The sequence below is a fragment of the Triturus cristatus genome, chromosome 9 (assembly GCF_964204655.1).
Source record: "Triturus cristatus chromosome 9, aTriCri1.1, whole genome shotgun sequence".
Classification (NCBI taxonomy): Eukaryota; Metazoa; Chordata; class Amphibia; order Caudata; family Salamandridae; genus Triturus; species Triturus cristatus.
This window is the reverse complement of record NC_140592.1, coordinates 1016175652-1016189749: the sequence shown is the minus strand read 5'-3', so window position 1 is coordinate 1016189749 and position 14098 is coordinate 1016175652. Positions and strand designations below refer to the sequence as shown.

General features: G+C 43.2%; 1 protein-coding gene across 2 annotated transcripts in view; it reads left to right on the top strand.

Moving 5' to 3' along the window:
* Positions 1-14098, top strand: part of ESRRB (estrogen related receptor beta) — a 301561-nt gene that overhangs the window by 130959 nt on the left and 156504 nt on the right. Inside the window, exon 2 of one of the 2 annotated variants that reach the window (XM_085628067.1) lies at positions 7375-7784. In XM_085628067.1, the coding sequence (XP_085484193.1) occupies positions 7375-7784 (410 nt within the window). Of the gene's footprint in view, positions 1-7374; positions 7797-14098 lie in introns of both variants that reach the window. The other variant, XM_085628066.1, reaches the window with a different exon arrangement.

The following is a 14098-nucleotide window of genomic DNA, read 5'->3' as shown; positions in this document are numbered from 1 at the left end:
ACAATCGAACATATGTGTATTTGTAATATTTCACCTTGCTGGTTCTTAGGTCAGCAAGCCCTTGTAGGTTCTTACAGTATTAATGAGCAATTCTCGATGATCCAATGCAGTCCTAATGCAATGCTATGCAGTTCGTAATGCAAGAATCAGGCACTTCATAATGTTAAACTAATGCAGTTTGTAATGCAACAATCAGGCAGTTTGTAATGCAAAAATAATGCAATTTGTAATGCAAAAATCAGGCAGTTCGTAATGGAAAAATTGTGCAATTCGTAATGCAACAATCAGGCAGTTCGTAATGCAAAAATAATGCAATTCGTAATGCAACAATCAGGCCGTTCGTAATGCAAAAATAATGCAATTCGTAATAATACAATCAGGCCGTTCGTAATGCAAAAATAATGTACTCTGGCACCGATCGCGGTGCTCTGGACGGTCTCTATGCCACTCTTACAGACTCGCAGTCAGCTACTGCCAAAATATGCCCACAACACTGTTATGATGGAAAACAAAGTGCAGGTCCACACTCCGGCCCCGGTACTGCCACTACACGGCAAGTACGGGCCGCAATACGGACCTGAGCGGAGGCTCACGCAGCAAAGATGGGAAAGGCCGTTTCTCTCGTAGCCCGCACCCCGCCCCAGGCGGTGACACACGCACGCTCGCTGAGCATTACCTGGGGGGTACGATCTCACTCTCCTCTCCTCACGGCTTGGGCCTCCGATGCGACTTCGTTGATCTTGGGCAGTGAAACTCGGACCCCCGACGGGGATGGTTCGAGGTCTCTCCTTGGCAAAGGCAAGCTCGGGCCTGCGGCGGCGAATCCTCGCAGCTCCTCTGGAGATGCCGTTCTGGACCGATGGCAATGACGATCGCAGCACTTCTGGTCACGCTGTCGATCGAAGCAGAGAACAAGACTACTCCGGGACACACAGTCACGGGGCAGTTTCTCACGAAGGTCACAGGCTGCAACAGGGCACACGTACACAGCGTCGCTGAGACTCACTTGAGCTCCAGGTGGCCACGATCACGGGGCAATCCTCACGCAGGTCTCAGGCTGCACGAAGCACACGCACACAGCGTCTCTGAGACTCACCTGGACTCTGGGTGCACATGATCACAGGGCAGTCCTCATGAAGGTCTCAGGCTGCACGAAGCACATGCACACAGCGTCGCTGATACACACTTGGACTCCGGGTTCCCACGATTACAGGGCAATCCTCACGAAGAACTCAGGCTGCATGAAGCACACGCACACTGCGTTGCTGAGACTCACTTGGACTCCGGGTGCCCACGATCACAGGTCAATCCTTACGAAGGTCTCAGGCTGCACGAAGCACATGCACATAGAGTCGCTGAGACACGCTTGGAATCTTTTATGTTCCTGAGTTTCCACAACAGGGAGCCCGCTCTCCTCAGGCCCTTGGGGACAAGTTACTTCAGGACACAGCACACAGCAAAGTCCTTTCAAGCAGGGGGACACAGCACACAGCAAAGTCCCTTAGCCTCTCCTAGGTTAAATCAACAAACTTCAGGCCAGCCCCAGAACACACTGCAAGGGTCAGTCCTTTCTTCAGTCTCTTCAGCTGTTTCTTCCTTGGCAGAGGTTCCTCTTGACCACAAAGTAGTTTCAATCCTTTTCAGTCTTGATCAATCCAAAGTCCAGGGGTTTCAGCTCTCTTAGTTATACCCCTAAATGTATTTGAAGTCTTTGTGTTCAGGGGGCACTGACCCCTGTCCAAACCAGTTCTGGGTGTCTCCCTGCCAGTGACACCTTCTTCCTTTGATAGTGGGGGTCTGGATCTTCAATCGATCAGCAGGAGATGGAGGCATTGTTTTATGGCAGCAGTCCAGGCCTCTTCACCTCCAGGGGCTACTCCTCCCCCCTACACTCCAGATGCAGGTCAGCTCGTGGCTGTCTCACCTCCTCCCCTAGGTCAAGACATTTTCCAGATCCTATCACTTTCAAATCCAGACAGTCAATCCACGATCAGGCAGAGGCACACAGAATTGTTAGAACACAAAAAAACAGCCACTTCTAAAAGTGTAGTTTCTAAACACCCAATGCAAAAACCACCTTCACAAGAAGATGTGTTATTAAATTGTGAGTTCAGGCACACTCAACTTCACCTCTCCATCTTAAGCCTATGGGAAGCTAGGCTGGAAACATATTACACAGCCTCCCCCATTCTGTCCTATGGGCAAGATGGCCTTGCAACAGTGAAAAAACAAAATGGAGAGTATTTCACTGTCAGGACATGGTACACACCTTAGTACATGTCCTACCTTTCACAGACACTGCACCCTGCTTAGGGGGTACCCTGGACCTACCATAGGGGTGTCTGATGTGCATGGAAAGGGAAGGGTAAGGCCTGGCAAGTGGATGCGCTTGTCAGGACAACATGGCAGTTAGCAAACTACGCGCAGGCACTGCAGTGGCAGGCCTGAGTTCTCTCTTTAGGGCTACTTGTGTGGGTGGCACAATTAGTGCTGCAGGCCCACTAGTAGCATTTGCATTACCAGCCCTGGCACACATAGTGCACTTTACTAGTAAGGCAAACATACCAATTATGGACAATCCAATTACCATAACACTTTATACAGGGAGCACTTGCACTTTGACACTGATCAGCAGTGGCAAAGTACCCAAAGCATCTAAGTTGACAACACCAGGTCAGTAAAAGTGTCTAGGGGAAAGGCAAACAGTTTAGGGAACTTTAGCCAAAAAGGGCTAAGTCCAACATCACTCATTTAATTCTGCTTGAAAAATTTCTCAACAGATATTGCATGCTTTGTGTTTCATTGCAATGATTTACACGCTTCTAAATGTGTTACCTTTCTGGATGCATAAGTGATTAATCCTGTGAGTACTCTTGGAATGGTGTACAGTTGCAGTTTTACAGGAGTTCTGTTGGAATTCTTAGTGCATTTTAAAAAAGTAATCAGTTTTCAAAGATTATTTTGTCTAGTGTCACTTGAAATGTTTTCTCTTCGTATGGCGGGAATGTGTTGTGATATCACAGTTAAAAGGTATTAACACAGAAGAGTCACAGGGTTTTGTCATGTGCAGTTGGAGACTTTTGAGATAACACAGTTGGAAGGTCTAGTCATGGCACAGTTAGAAGGTGCTGTCATGACAGTCAAAAAGTGTTCTCTGGGTATGGTTGGCAGGTGTTGGCAAGTGTTGAAAAGGCATAGTTAGCAGATGTTTCCATAATTGGATGGTGTAGTGCGGGCATAGTCAAGAAGGGCTATCATGGCATAGTTGGAAGGTGTTGTAATGACACAATTAGAATTTGTTGTCTGGGCATCGTTGGAAGGTTTTCACCTGACACAGTTGGAAGGTGTTGTTATACCGTAGTTTGAACTGAAAGATTGATGGCAGTGGTGTAAAATTATTCTGCACCTCCCAAATAAAGGATACATGGGGTCTACACAAACAAAGGATGTCTAGTGTGCTCAATGGGCCAAGAACACTATGCTACCAAAGTTACGTACGAACTATATTACATATAGCACACATAGCACAAATATACAAATACACCCAGAGCATGACAAAGTCTTTTCAAGGTATGCTAGTGAGAGCAGGTCCGTTTATTTGTTGAAAGTTCACTGATCCAATTCAGGGCCAGAGCTACCATTAGAGCTATGGTTAGAGTTATGCTTAATGTAGTGCTACATTTAGGATTAGGGCTATGGATGGGATTCAGGTGATGTGTGCTTTTATACCTTTAGTGTGTGCTAAGTATTTTATCAGTATACCATCTACATTTATATTGTAGGGCAAGTATATACCATAAAATATATTCACTGAAAAAACACAGTAAAGTGCAGTTATGGTACAAATTAAAATCAAAGATTCACTGAATTTATCAAGTTATGGTTAGGACCTTCATTATCTTCCTTCTCCTGGCCTAGATCTTTTTTACCCTTACCTGGAGACATCTGATAGTATCTTGCTTTATTTTTCTGGAGGGATCCAGAGATTCCTTTCCTGGTATGATCCACAATGTTCTCATCCTAGCAGAATTGTATACTTTTAATTTGTGCTAAGTATTTTACCAGTATACCATCTACATTTGTATGCAAGTATATACCATAAAATATATTCACTGAGAAAACACAGTAAAGTGCAGTTATGGTACAAATTAAAATCAAAGAATCACTGAACTTATCAAGCTATGGTTAGGACCTTAATTCATAACTTGCACATCAGCCACACAAACTATACCACTCCCGGGAAACGTGCAAATAATATCTCAACCGATTATAATTGACTTCTCAACAGCACCAAAGCACCAATCGGCCCCACCAACTACAACTTCAAGGTCTTCACTCTACTACTACTTTATGCTGGAGTTCCTGACCATAGTATCAAACATTATGGCAACTTGAAGCATTTTCGTATCGGTGAGATACTAATGAATCAAGTATTCTGAAAATGTTCTCCCAACTCCAATGAAGTTCATGAAATTATTAATATATATAAATAATTTTTCATATGTGTATGCTCTAACCATAGCCCCAAGGAAACAGGTTTAGGCAATGTCACGTAGGCTATCATCTCCATATTGACTCCTGAAATCTAGCAAACTGACTGGTCATGGTTTGATCTTCTATAACTGTGACAACTTGAACCAACGGGTGTTTAGCAAATTATTCAACCCTGATGCCAATCTCCGTAGAAATAACCTTTAACCCACTTTAGGTCAGCAAGCTAAGCACATTCAGGGCCTGATTCACAAAGGTAAATGTACACTTTTTTGTAAGTTTACTTTTTTCGATATTATAACTGTAATTAAAAATGTATTTATATAGCGCATTCTAGCCCTGATGAGGGGTTGAAGCACTTTTCGGCGGACTAAAACAGACAATTTAGTAGTAACTTTACAACTGCTGAGACTTCACAGTCGGGGCAGAGAACTACCTTTTTATGTGCGGTGTTCTAATCCATGATTGTGGAGTCTCCACAGTCATAAAGTTACAAATATATTGTTTGTTTGTCAATACAGAACAAGAGTGATCTTAAACAAAAGTGTAAATTTACCTTTGTGAATTGGGCCCTCAGTCTATTCTCCCAATATGAGACTGCCTTCCTAAATCTACCAGCAATAGGTATATACCAAGAGACCATCTCATCAGTATATAACTGTTATTAACATTCCACTGAAGTCCAAAGAGATAACCATCCAAGGTCTCCTCCATGTACTTTTGGTGTCCATGTAATTTTGAGCCTAGAAAACTACCCAGACGTGGTCTCATCCAGAATAAGATTATAGTTGCACTCCCCTGAAGTCTATGAGTACGCCCAGTCATGGCTTCTTTCAGTATAATATTGATGCCTTGTTGTGGCTGAAATCAAAGGAAACAGTATATCCTAGTGTAAGAGTTATACAGTGTTCCTTCTAAAGTTTATTGATCTAAGTAGACATGGTCTCCCTGAGTAAACTATAGCTACTTAATTGCCACTAAAGTAGGAAGATGACCAGGTATTGTGTCACTGACTATATTTGTTGTTTATACCTCTTCTGAAGAGATTGGGTAGAAGGCACTTTCCAAGCTCAGGAGCTGCAGTGGAGCACATTGTTTATTATGGTGGGATATGCCTGTCCTCACTATAGCATTCTGGATGCTTACTACATTGTATGGCAGTTTTAAGCATTCATTCTAAATTGTTCCAGCAGACTCGGTGCACACGGTGAGCAAGGTGGACTTCTTGGCAATTCACTATAGATTATAGAGTCCCTTAGTTTGTGCAGGAAGGATTCCTAATGGCTTAATTAAGCTCAGTTCTAGGCCACTATTTATTCAGGAAGTGTTAATTGCATGTTTTGTATCATTATCTGGTTGTAGAGAACCCATTGAAAACAGTTATATTAACCTAAACAATATAATTCTGTGTGCGTCACTTGCGTCTCAAAGAGACATGTAGAGCTCTTTTTGTGGATTACAGAGCTTCATTCTCTTCCTTCTCCTGGCCTAGATCTTTTTTACACTTACCTGGAGACCTCTGATGGTATCTTGCTTTATTTCCTTTCCCGGTATGATCCAAAATGTTCTCATCCTGGCAGAATTCAGAGCTTTCGTCTCCCCTTTCTGCTAGTGAATCAAATGCTTACTTCTTAAGGTGGGATCCCGAATTTCCTTTCATGTTTCATTCTTCAAACCCTTTTCTTAATGGGATCAGGAGCTCTTTTCATACTGTTCTCTTGGTGGGATCCTGTACTTTCTTCTCAACCACCGTGTGCTGCAATCTGGAGCTTCCTTCTCCTAGCAGCATCCAAAGCCTCTGTCTCTTGTTGGGGTATCTTGATGGGTGTCTTCTAGTGAGTTCTGGGTTTCTCAGCCCTTCATCCTAAGGTGTTCCGTACTTCTTTGCAAGCCTTCTTGAGGATCCTGTGCTTTCCTTTTCTTGAGAAGCCCCAAGGCTATGTTATCTATGAGAGGGAGCAAAGCGTTCATTTTGTTATGGTTGATGGATTCATGAACTTTTTCTATTTTTGGGGTCAAGAGGTTCCTACGGGCTTTCTACTGGCATGATCTGGTGCTTTTTTTATCGTTATTCTCCTTTTGGGATCCAAAGCTTACTCTCCTGGTGGGCTCCAAAGCCCCTGTCTCACGTTTCCCCTAGTAGGCTGTAGTATTTGGTTTTCACCCTGCTCCTGGTTGGATTCAGAAATTCTTTCTCATCCTTCATCGGTGTGATTCAGATCTTCCTTCTCTTTTCCCTCTCCATGTGGGATCATGAGATTTCTTTTTTCATAAGCTGCAATTTTCCTTTTTAACCCCTTTCCCAGTATATCAATAGATTCTTTTTTGCCCATTTCCCTCTCGGTGGGATAAGGATCTTCCCTCTCACTATTTTCAGAGTGGGATCCGGGGCTTCCATTTCCTGTTAGGCAGCTGCCTCCTTCGCATTCCTCTTCTGGTGTAAATTAGATCCCCCTTTTCCCGTTTCTAGTGGAATAATACCTCTTTTTCACACTCTTCTGGTTTAAATCAAGAGCTTCTTTCAAACCTCTCCTTTTGTAATCCAGAGCTTCTTTTTACCTTCTCCCAAAGGAATCGAGACCACCTTCTCATTCCTGCCCTGGAGAAATACAGAGCTCCTTATTACGCCCTTCTTGGTGGAACCCAGCGCTCTTTCTCTCCCCGTCTCCTGTTGAGATCTGGAGCACTTTACAGCCCTCTTGTGATGGAACCCTTACTTAGAGCCTCATTCTCTTCCAGGTGTGGTCAAGGGCATTTCTTTCCCATGTGTGATTCAGAACTTTCTTCTCACACTATCTCGAGAGATGCCTCCATGAAGCCTCTTCATTATTCTTCTGTTGGTGCCCACAGTGATAGACCTGTTCCTCTTCTCTTCCCCCACAGGCTCCTGAACAGGATGTCCGTTGATGACCGGCACTTGACGTCGAGCTGTGGATCCTTCATCAAGACAGAGCCCTCCAGCCCATCCTCCATCATTGACACCGTTAGCCATCACAGCCCCAGCAGCTCATCAGACGCCAGCGGGGGCTACGGACTGAACATGGGAGGCCACCCAAACGGCCTGGACTCCCCACCCATGTACAATGGGACGGGTTTGGGTGGCGGGCCCTGCCGAAAGCGCTACGAGGACTGTACCAGTGCCATCATGGAGGACTCTCCCACCAAATGCGAGTATATGCTCAATGCCATCCCCAAGAGGCTCTGCTTGGTGTGTGGAGATATTGCCTCTGGGTACCACTATGGTGTGGCCTCATGTGAGGCTTGCAAGGCATTCTTCAAGAGAACGATCCAAGGTAGAGTGCAGCGTGAGTGACGTTCATATTACTTAGATGTTGGGGTGGGGTTTTGACATTCATGTATCTGTTTACAGAACTGTGTTTGAAGTTAAAGTAAGATGACACTGACTGCTGTATAAAATACCTGAAGAAATGCATCCATTTCTGAGCTGTTTTAGTTTCCTTCCTCCAGTTTTTCAGACCTTCCTTTCATCCTCCCGCTTTCATTCTATCCTTTCTTCCTTCTTACCCTCCCTCCACTTTCCGTCCTTCTTTGCTGCCTACCTGGTTTTACTCCCTGATTTTCTTCCTCCCTATCTTTCTCCCTTCTCTCTTTCGTCATGTTTTCTTTCTTTACTTCCTTGTTTCCTTTCTGCTTCCATTCCTCCTTTCTTTATGTTCTGCATTCCCTCCTTCCATTTTTGTTTATTCTGTCCTCTGTTCGTTCCTTTCTTCCTTTCATTCCACCATTCCTACTTTTCTTCCTTCTGATCCTCCCTCCCTCCCACCTTCCTTTCTTCCTTCTTTCCTTCCCCTTTTCTTCACTCCCTCGATTCCTCCCATATATATTTATTTCATGACGTCTATAGTTTTCCTTCCATTTTTTTCTCCCTTCTGTTAAAAGGGGAAGGGATGATGATGAAAACGATGCCAATAACTCCCAATAAACAAGCAGAATATGTATAAAATGACCACACCCATAGTCTGGGAGTTATTGTATAGGGCGCCAATGGTGTCTACATCTGTTGAAATTTTCCAGCATAAACCTAAAAAATGAAATGAATAAGGAAAAAAGGCAGAGGCCGGGTGGATTCTCTGTCGGTGGGGACAGCTTGGTAAGTATTGCTTGTGAGACCTTGCTGGGCAGTAAGGAGTCCAAAGAATGGTAAGGGTGACCTTTAGAATGGGATAGTGGTGTGGATACCTTTGCACCGATGCGCATCTTATGCTGGTGGTGACATTGAATGGCAACATTTTTGGTGGCTGTGACAGACCTTGGGTGCACAGACAGCGCCGTGTTGTTTGGGTGTGGCAGGAGGAGTTTGAGGAGCTAATGGAATCTGACACCTGTCACCGGGGATATTGGAAGACGATAGTCCAGCGCGGCTAGTAGCTGACTACACCACAACCCTATCAATTGTTCAGAGGCACCGGCCTGTTGCTAAATATCCTAATTCTAGAGCTGTCAATATCATTCCCCCTTACTGTGATTATCGTATACCCCAACATTTACTGTCAGCCCATTGCACATAATTTACATGTGCAGTCTTAGAGATGTGGCTCTGGAAAGTGTCCCCAGCACACACCCCATTCCACTAGATAACAACGATACTTGGGGAGAGATGCGATGGGGCCCCGAATCTGCCCATTTTGCTTAGCTTGTCTCCCATCATTAACCTCCCACCCCTTCATTCACCACCCTGGCCAGGAACCTCTGTCGTTTGTTGAGTGATTGAGGTTAAAGAGCAATCACAGGGTAAGCAATAACACACACCATTGACTGGGAGCTTAGTCAGACAGAGGCCAGTGTAATTGCAGAGACCTTACTTCACCACTGTAATATACAAGCATGAGCATCCCATTCAAATGCAAGCTGTGAGGAGACCGCAAGGTCATTTCCAACCTGTCAGAAATGGGCAACATCTGCTCTCTTTACTAATTGGATGTTTTGCCCAATGCCACCTTTGCTCATGCTGCAGACAGTCTGGAATGCCCACTCCCGCCACGATCAGTCTGTGACAGAGGCCCAGAACGTGCCAGGACTATTACGTAGGGTAGACTGCTTGAATGACGATGTCTTAATCTCATCATTTTTACACAGTGCACTTAGGAAAATTACAAGGCCCAGCATCCTCTGGGCGCGCCGCTGGCAGGCGGCCGCAGGGAGCACAAAGACTGATTGAGGCTGGTGCCTAAAGAGAGGCCAGTCCAGGAACTTTAGGGGACTTTGAAACGGCCGGATCACCCTGTGGAAGATGGATGAGCCGCTCTCAAACCCACCAGTCATAATGTCTCTGCCCCAGCCACTGAAGTCAGACTCTGTACCACAGATAAGACAAATCTCTGCACGTGGAACCAGCAACTCTCCAACCCTTCACAGGGCACAGGCCTCCGTTCATATGTGGGATATTGCAGTGGCTGCACGAATAATTCCTTCCAGGGCTCCGCTTCAACACATGATAATATTCGTGGTTGTTTGTACCAGGGCAGTGGGTGTGGCGGGAGTGTGGCAGTTCAGTGGACCAGCACCAACTGGCATTAAATGTTCAACTAACTACTCGTTTCATTAACTTGAGACGGTCAACACATAACGCCACAGATCATAATGCAACCCAGTAATTAAGCGTCTGCCATGTCCAATGTCCTTCTTTCACCTGCTTGTCCATTACTGCTGTAAATTGAGGCACCAATCTCCAAGTCACAGCCAGTAACCTGGATTACGAGTGCGCCGGTAAATTCTAATCTTTGTGTTTACACCTGTGTGGAGCTTTGCGGACTTTAACGCACCCGGTAGCTACTGAGTGATAAAATCCACATCCCACAAATACATTTCGGCAGGTCAAACCTGGCAATGTTTGTCGAGAAAAAAAATGCCTTGTTAATTTTGGGACGGGGATTTTGGTGGTGATGCCTGTAGGGTAACAATACTCTTAATTGCTGGCTTCCAGCTAAATCAATACTTATACAATAGTCAGCCAAGAACAGTCCAAAGGCCAAAGTTGTCATTTATTGAGTCTCTACCTTTGTGAACTGGTGTCGGTTTTACACACTTTTTACTACCTACTAGAAAACGTATAGCCCCTTCTTTTCATTATATTTCGTTCTTTAATTGAATGCTTCTTGTTCATCTAAATTCTTATCTCTTTTGCACTGTGTGTATCCGTTCTGAGGGCATTCCTACGTTCCCCCATTTGAATGTAAACACTGCGTCTTATGTTTTTGATTGACGAGTAACTGCCACCCTTATAATGCCATCTTCAATGCATTTTGGGCTGGACCGGCCATTTGGCGGAAGATAACATAAACCTTTGGCTCACGCTGAAAACTAACATATTACAACCCCGATTTGAGGTTTGGTGTAATAAAAAAATAATTATATTTACCTGGTATAGATACTCTGTAGTTATCAGGGCTATGCAAACATTAAAAGAGGCACATCTCTTAGTCACCAAAATTGCAGAAAAAATGATTGAAACATTGCTTAACATAAGCCAAGCATAAACATACGAACAGTGACATCTGGGCATTTTCAAGTGGAAATCCGCCAGTGCACATATATATCGAACAATACAAGAACATATTGTCATGTACCATCACACAGCCCGAAATCATAGCAGCAGGGGTACATTTTGTGGAGTTCCAGGAGCACCTCTGTTTCCTTTGTCTTTATGAGTGAATAGCGAGTCAAATGTGGTCCGCTTAGGTATAGGCACACCCTCGTGGCTTGTGCCCTTGACACCTCTCTACCCCTGGTGTCAGTCATGGATGGGCAGTCGGTTGTAAGTGGGCAAAAGGAATATCGGGGATTTCAGATTGTCCTCTAAATCTCATGCATATCGCCTCTCACCAATCTAGGGGCCATATAAGAAATGTGCAAGATGCTGCTGTAGCATTGTGTATGTTAGAAAAGGTCATTCTTGTTTACATTTTTAAAACTATGATCAAAGATAAGTTTATAAGATTAGTTTATTGTAGTAGTTTTAAAGACAATACTCCTGAAACAGCAGGTTTGCATATCTAGACCTGGACAGACAGCTCGGAAGTGTACAGGGTTACAACCTGTATTCAGACATAAAATATCCACTTTGGCACTTATTACAAGCGCCCCACAGTCCCCACGAGGCCACTAATGGGATTTGCCAGCCCCCTTTAGGACTCACAACTGATGTGGAATTTCCAGAGCTGGCACTCCTGGGTGCAGTGACTTCACATGTGTTATCGGGGACACATTGTGTAATACTTGGCGGACAAAGTCCCCCAGTAAAAAACACACCTACGGGTTTACAAGGTATAATCAGCGCTGAAACACAGATTCCTGCATATTACGGGTCCTTATCCGAAGGCCGCTCCTAATAAGGGCCTTTAAATTCTACCAAAGATACCTACCTGTAAATTGTTCACTATCGGGCTATTACCTTTAGGACCCTAACTGCATTAACAGCTGTTATGAGGACAGAATTATACGTGTTAGCAATTAGGATTGCTATTATACTACAATGGATTTCTTTGTTTGTTATAGATGATAGATAACTTGTGACTTGGAGCAAAACAGTAAAGTAGTGGGGCTTCCTGTGTTCGTATTAGAGAAACATTGATTTGGTCAAAAAAGTGGCAAGTCAATTTTGCAGTATTTGCTGCTTTTGTAATAGGAAATGTAGCAAACACATATTGCTCCACTCTGTATTGCAGAAAGATTTTGGCACCAGGGCTAAACTATAGGGAATTGGTTGCATAGCTATAGCTAAACGTTTAAACATGTTGGTTGCTCATAAATTATTTTACATTCTAAAAAGAAAATATTAGATTTACTACCTTCCTTTTGGAAATAAATAGGGCAAAATATTTAGTTACTTATATAAAAAATTTAAACGACTGTGCATTAAACTTAGTTCCAGCTTTCACATTTGGAAAGTCAACACAATGCTTTTTCTCTATTTTATATATGTAAATACGCAAATATAGCATGTAATCAGTTTGTTTATTTTTTTACTTTTATTTATTTACCATTTGCTTCAATTCCACTTACTTAAGTAGCGAATATGGCGCAAATGGAAAGTCACAGATTTTTGGCACCATTCTAAATTTTCTATCTTATGGCCTAGTGGCATGTGTTAAAAGGGTTTAATCTCAGAAAGTTGAATATGAGTGTGATAGCATAGCACGTAATGTCTTCCATGGTGTAACCTGAGGGTTGGATGTGTAAAGTCTGGTTGATTTGATGAAGATCGAAGTATTTTTATTTTCATTCCTGAATTCACAATATATTCATACCTTATTTCACCTGTACATGAATACTCAGATATACTAGCCATTTTATGTATATTTCTTAAATTATCCTTGATGAAGGATCCATGTTAAATTGGTTACCAGAATTGCGCCTCATTTGCTTGTCTGTGGCGGGTTTTGTTTCTCTCGTTTGAGTTTTGTTAATTGGGTATCTCCTTCAAATATCTTCTTGACCAGCTGCGCCGCTCTCCCCCTCTCAAACCCTTTGATCAGCATCATGGTTCTCCTCAGTTCAGCCGATCCTGGTTTGATTCATTCCCCTTATTTTCGCCAAAATAGTGTAAATCTCTTAACCTCGTCATCCACACTGCCACGTCCTCTCACTTATTTCTGTCTCATCTTAAAGATCAACTTAACTTCTCCCTTGTAGCATATTGTATTTTCCTATGCAATGCTCAGTTCTGTTTTTATTCATTGTTCAGCGCTTTGGCAAAAGCTCTATATAAATTCAGCAAATGCAAGAATTAAAAGAGTGAAAGGAAAGCATTTAGTTTCACTGAGCCACAATCCCAGGGAACACCTTTAATTCAGCATATTAGAATATGTACCCCATTCGCGTAAATGTTACACACAATTGTATGGTTTCCGATGCAGTATAAACCTATAACACTGTAGTGTAGCGTGATAATTTTTCCTCTTCAGAGTGTACTGGCTTTTGAAACAGCTTGAGGTCTAATAGACATCCCCCGCCCTTTTGGCCTCCCGTATTGATGGAACAGTCAAGAAATGATGCCATTTCCCGGCAGACTGCAGTTGAGTTGGTCCCATGATTAATTCCTCATGCATATTTTTCTTGTTTCTACAGACGACTTATCTTTCTTATTTTTCTTATCTTCCCATTTGTCTGTAAGTTGAAGCTCACAGCTGTCACATATTTACCTTTCTTCCTTCATGGTGCCTTTTCATCCTCAGGTCTTTAGGTGAAGATATGTTTTACTTGTGCCTAATCAAAGCTGACCCTCAACCTCTTCTTTGTGCTCTTAATGTGACGACAGATAACTGGTCTCTAAATCTTCTACCTTGAGTGATCTTTGTGTTTGCGGAAGATCAGTTTCCCTTTCCCTCTTGATCCAAGTTCTTTATGTGTCCATTAATAGTTAATTTCCCTGCCCTTCACTTCCATGTTTGTGTGTGTTATTGGATGACTAAAACTGAAATCCTTATGTTCACATGATTTCCATGTATGAACAAATGTTTGCTCAGTCCTTCTTGGCCATGTTCTTCATGTGTTAAACGATGACCATTGTTAGAATCCTTATATTCTCATGATTTCCACGTACATGCAATGTTTGCTTAGACCTTTTATTCCATGTTTGTCATATGTT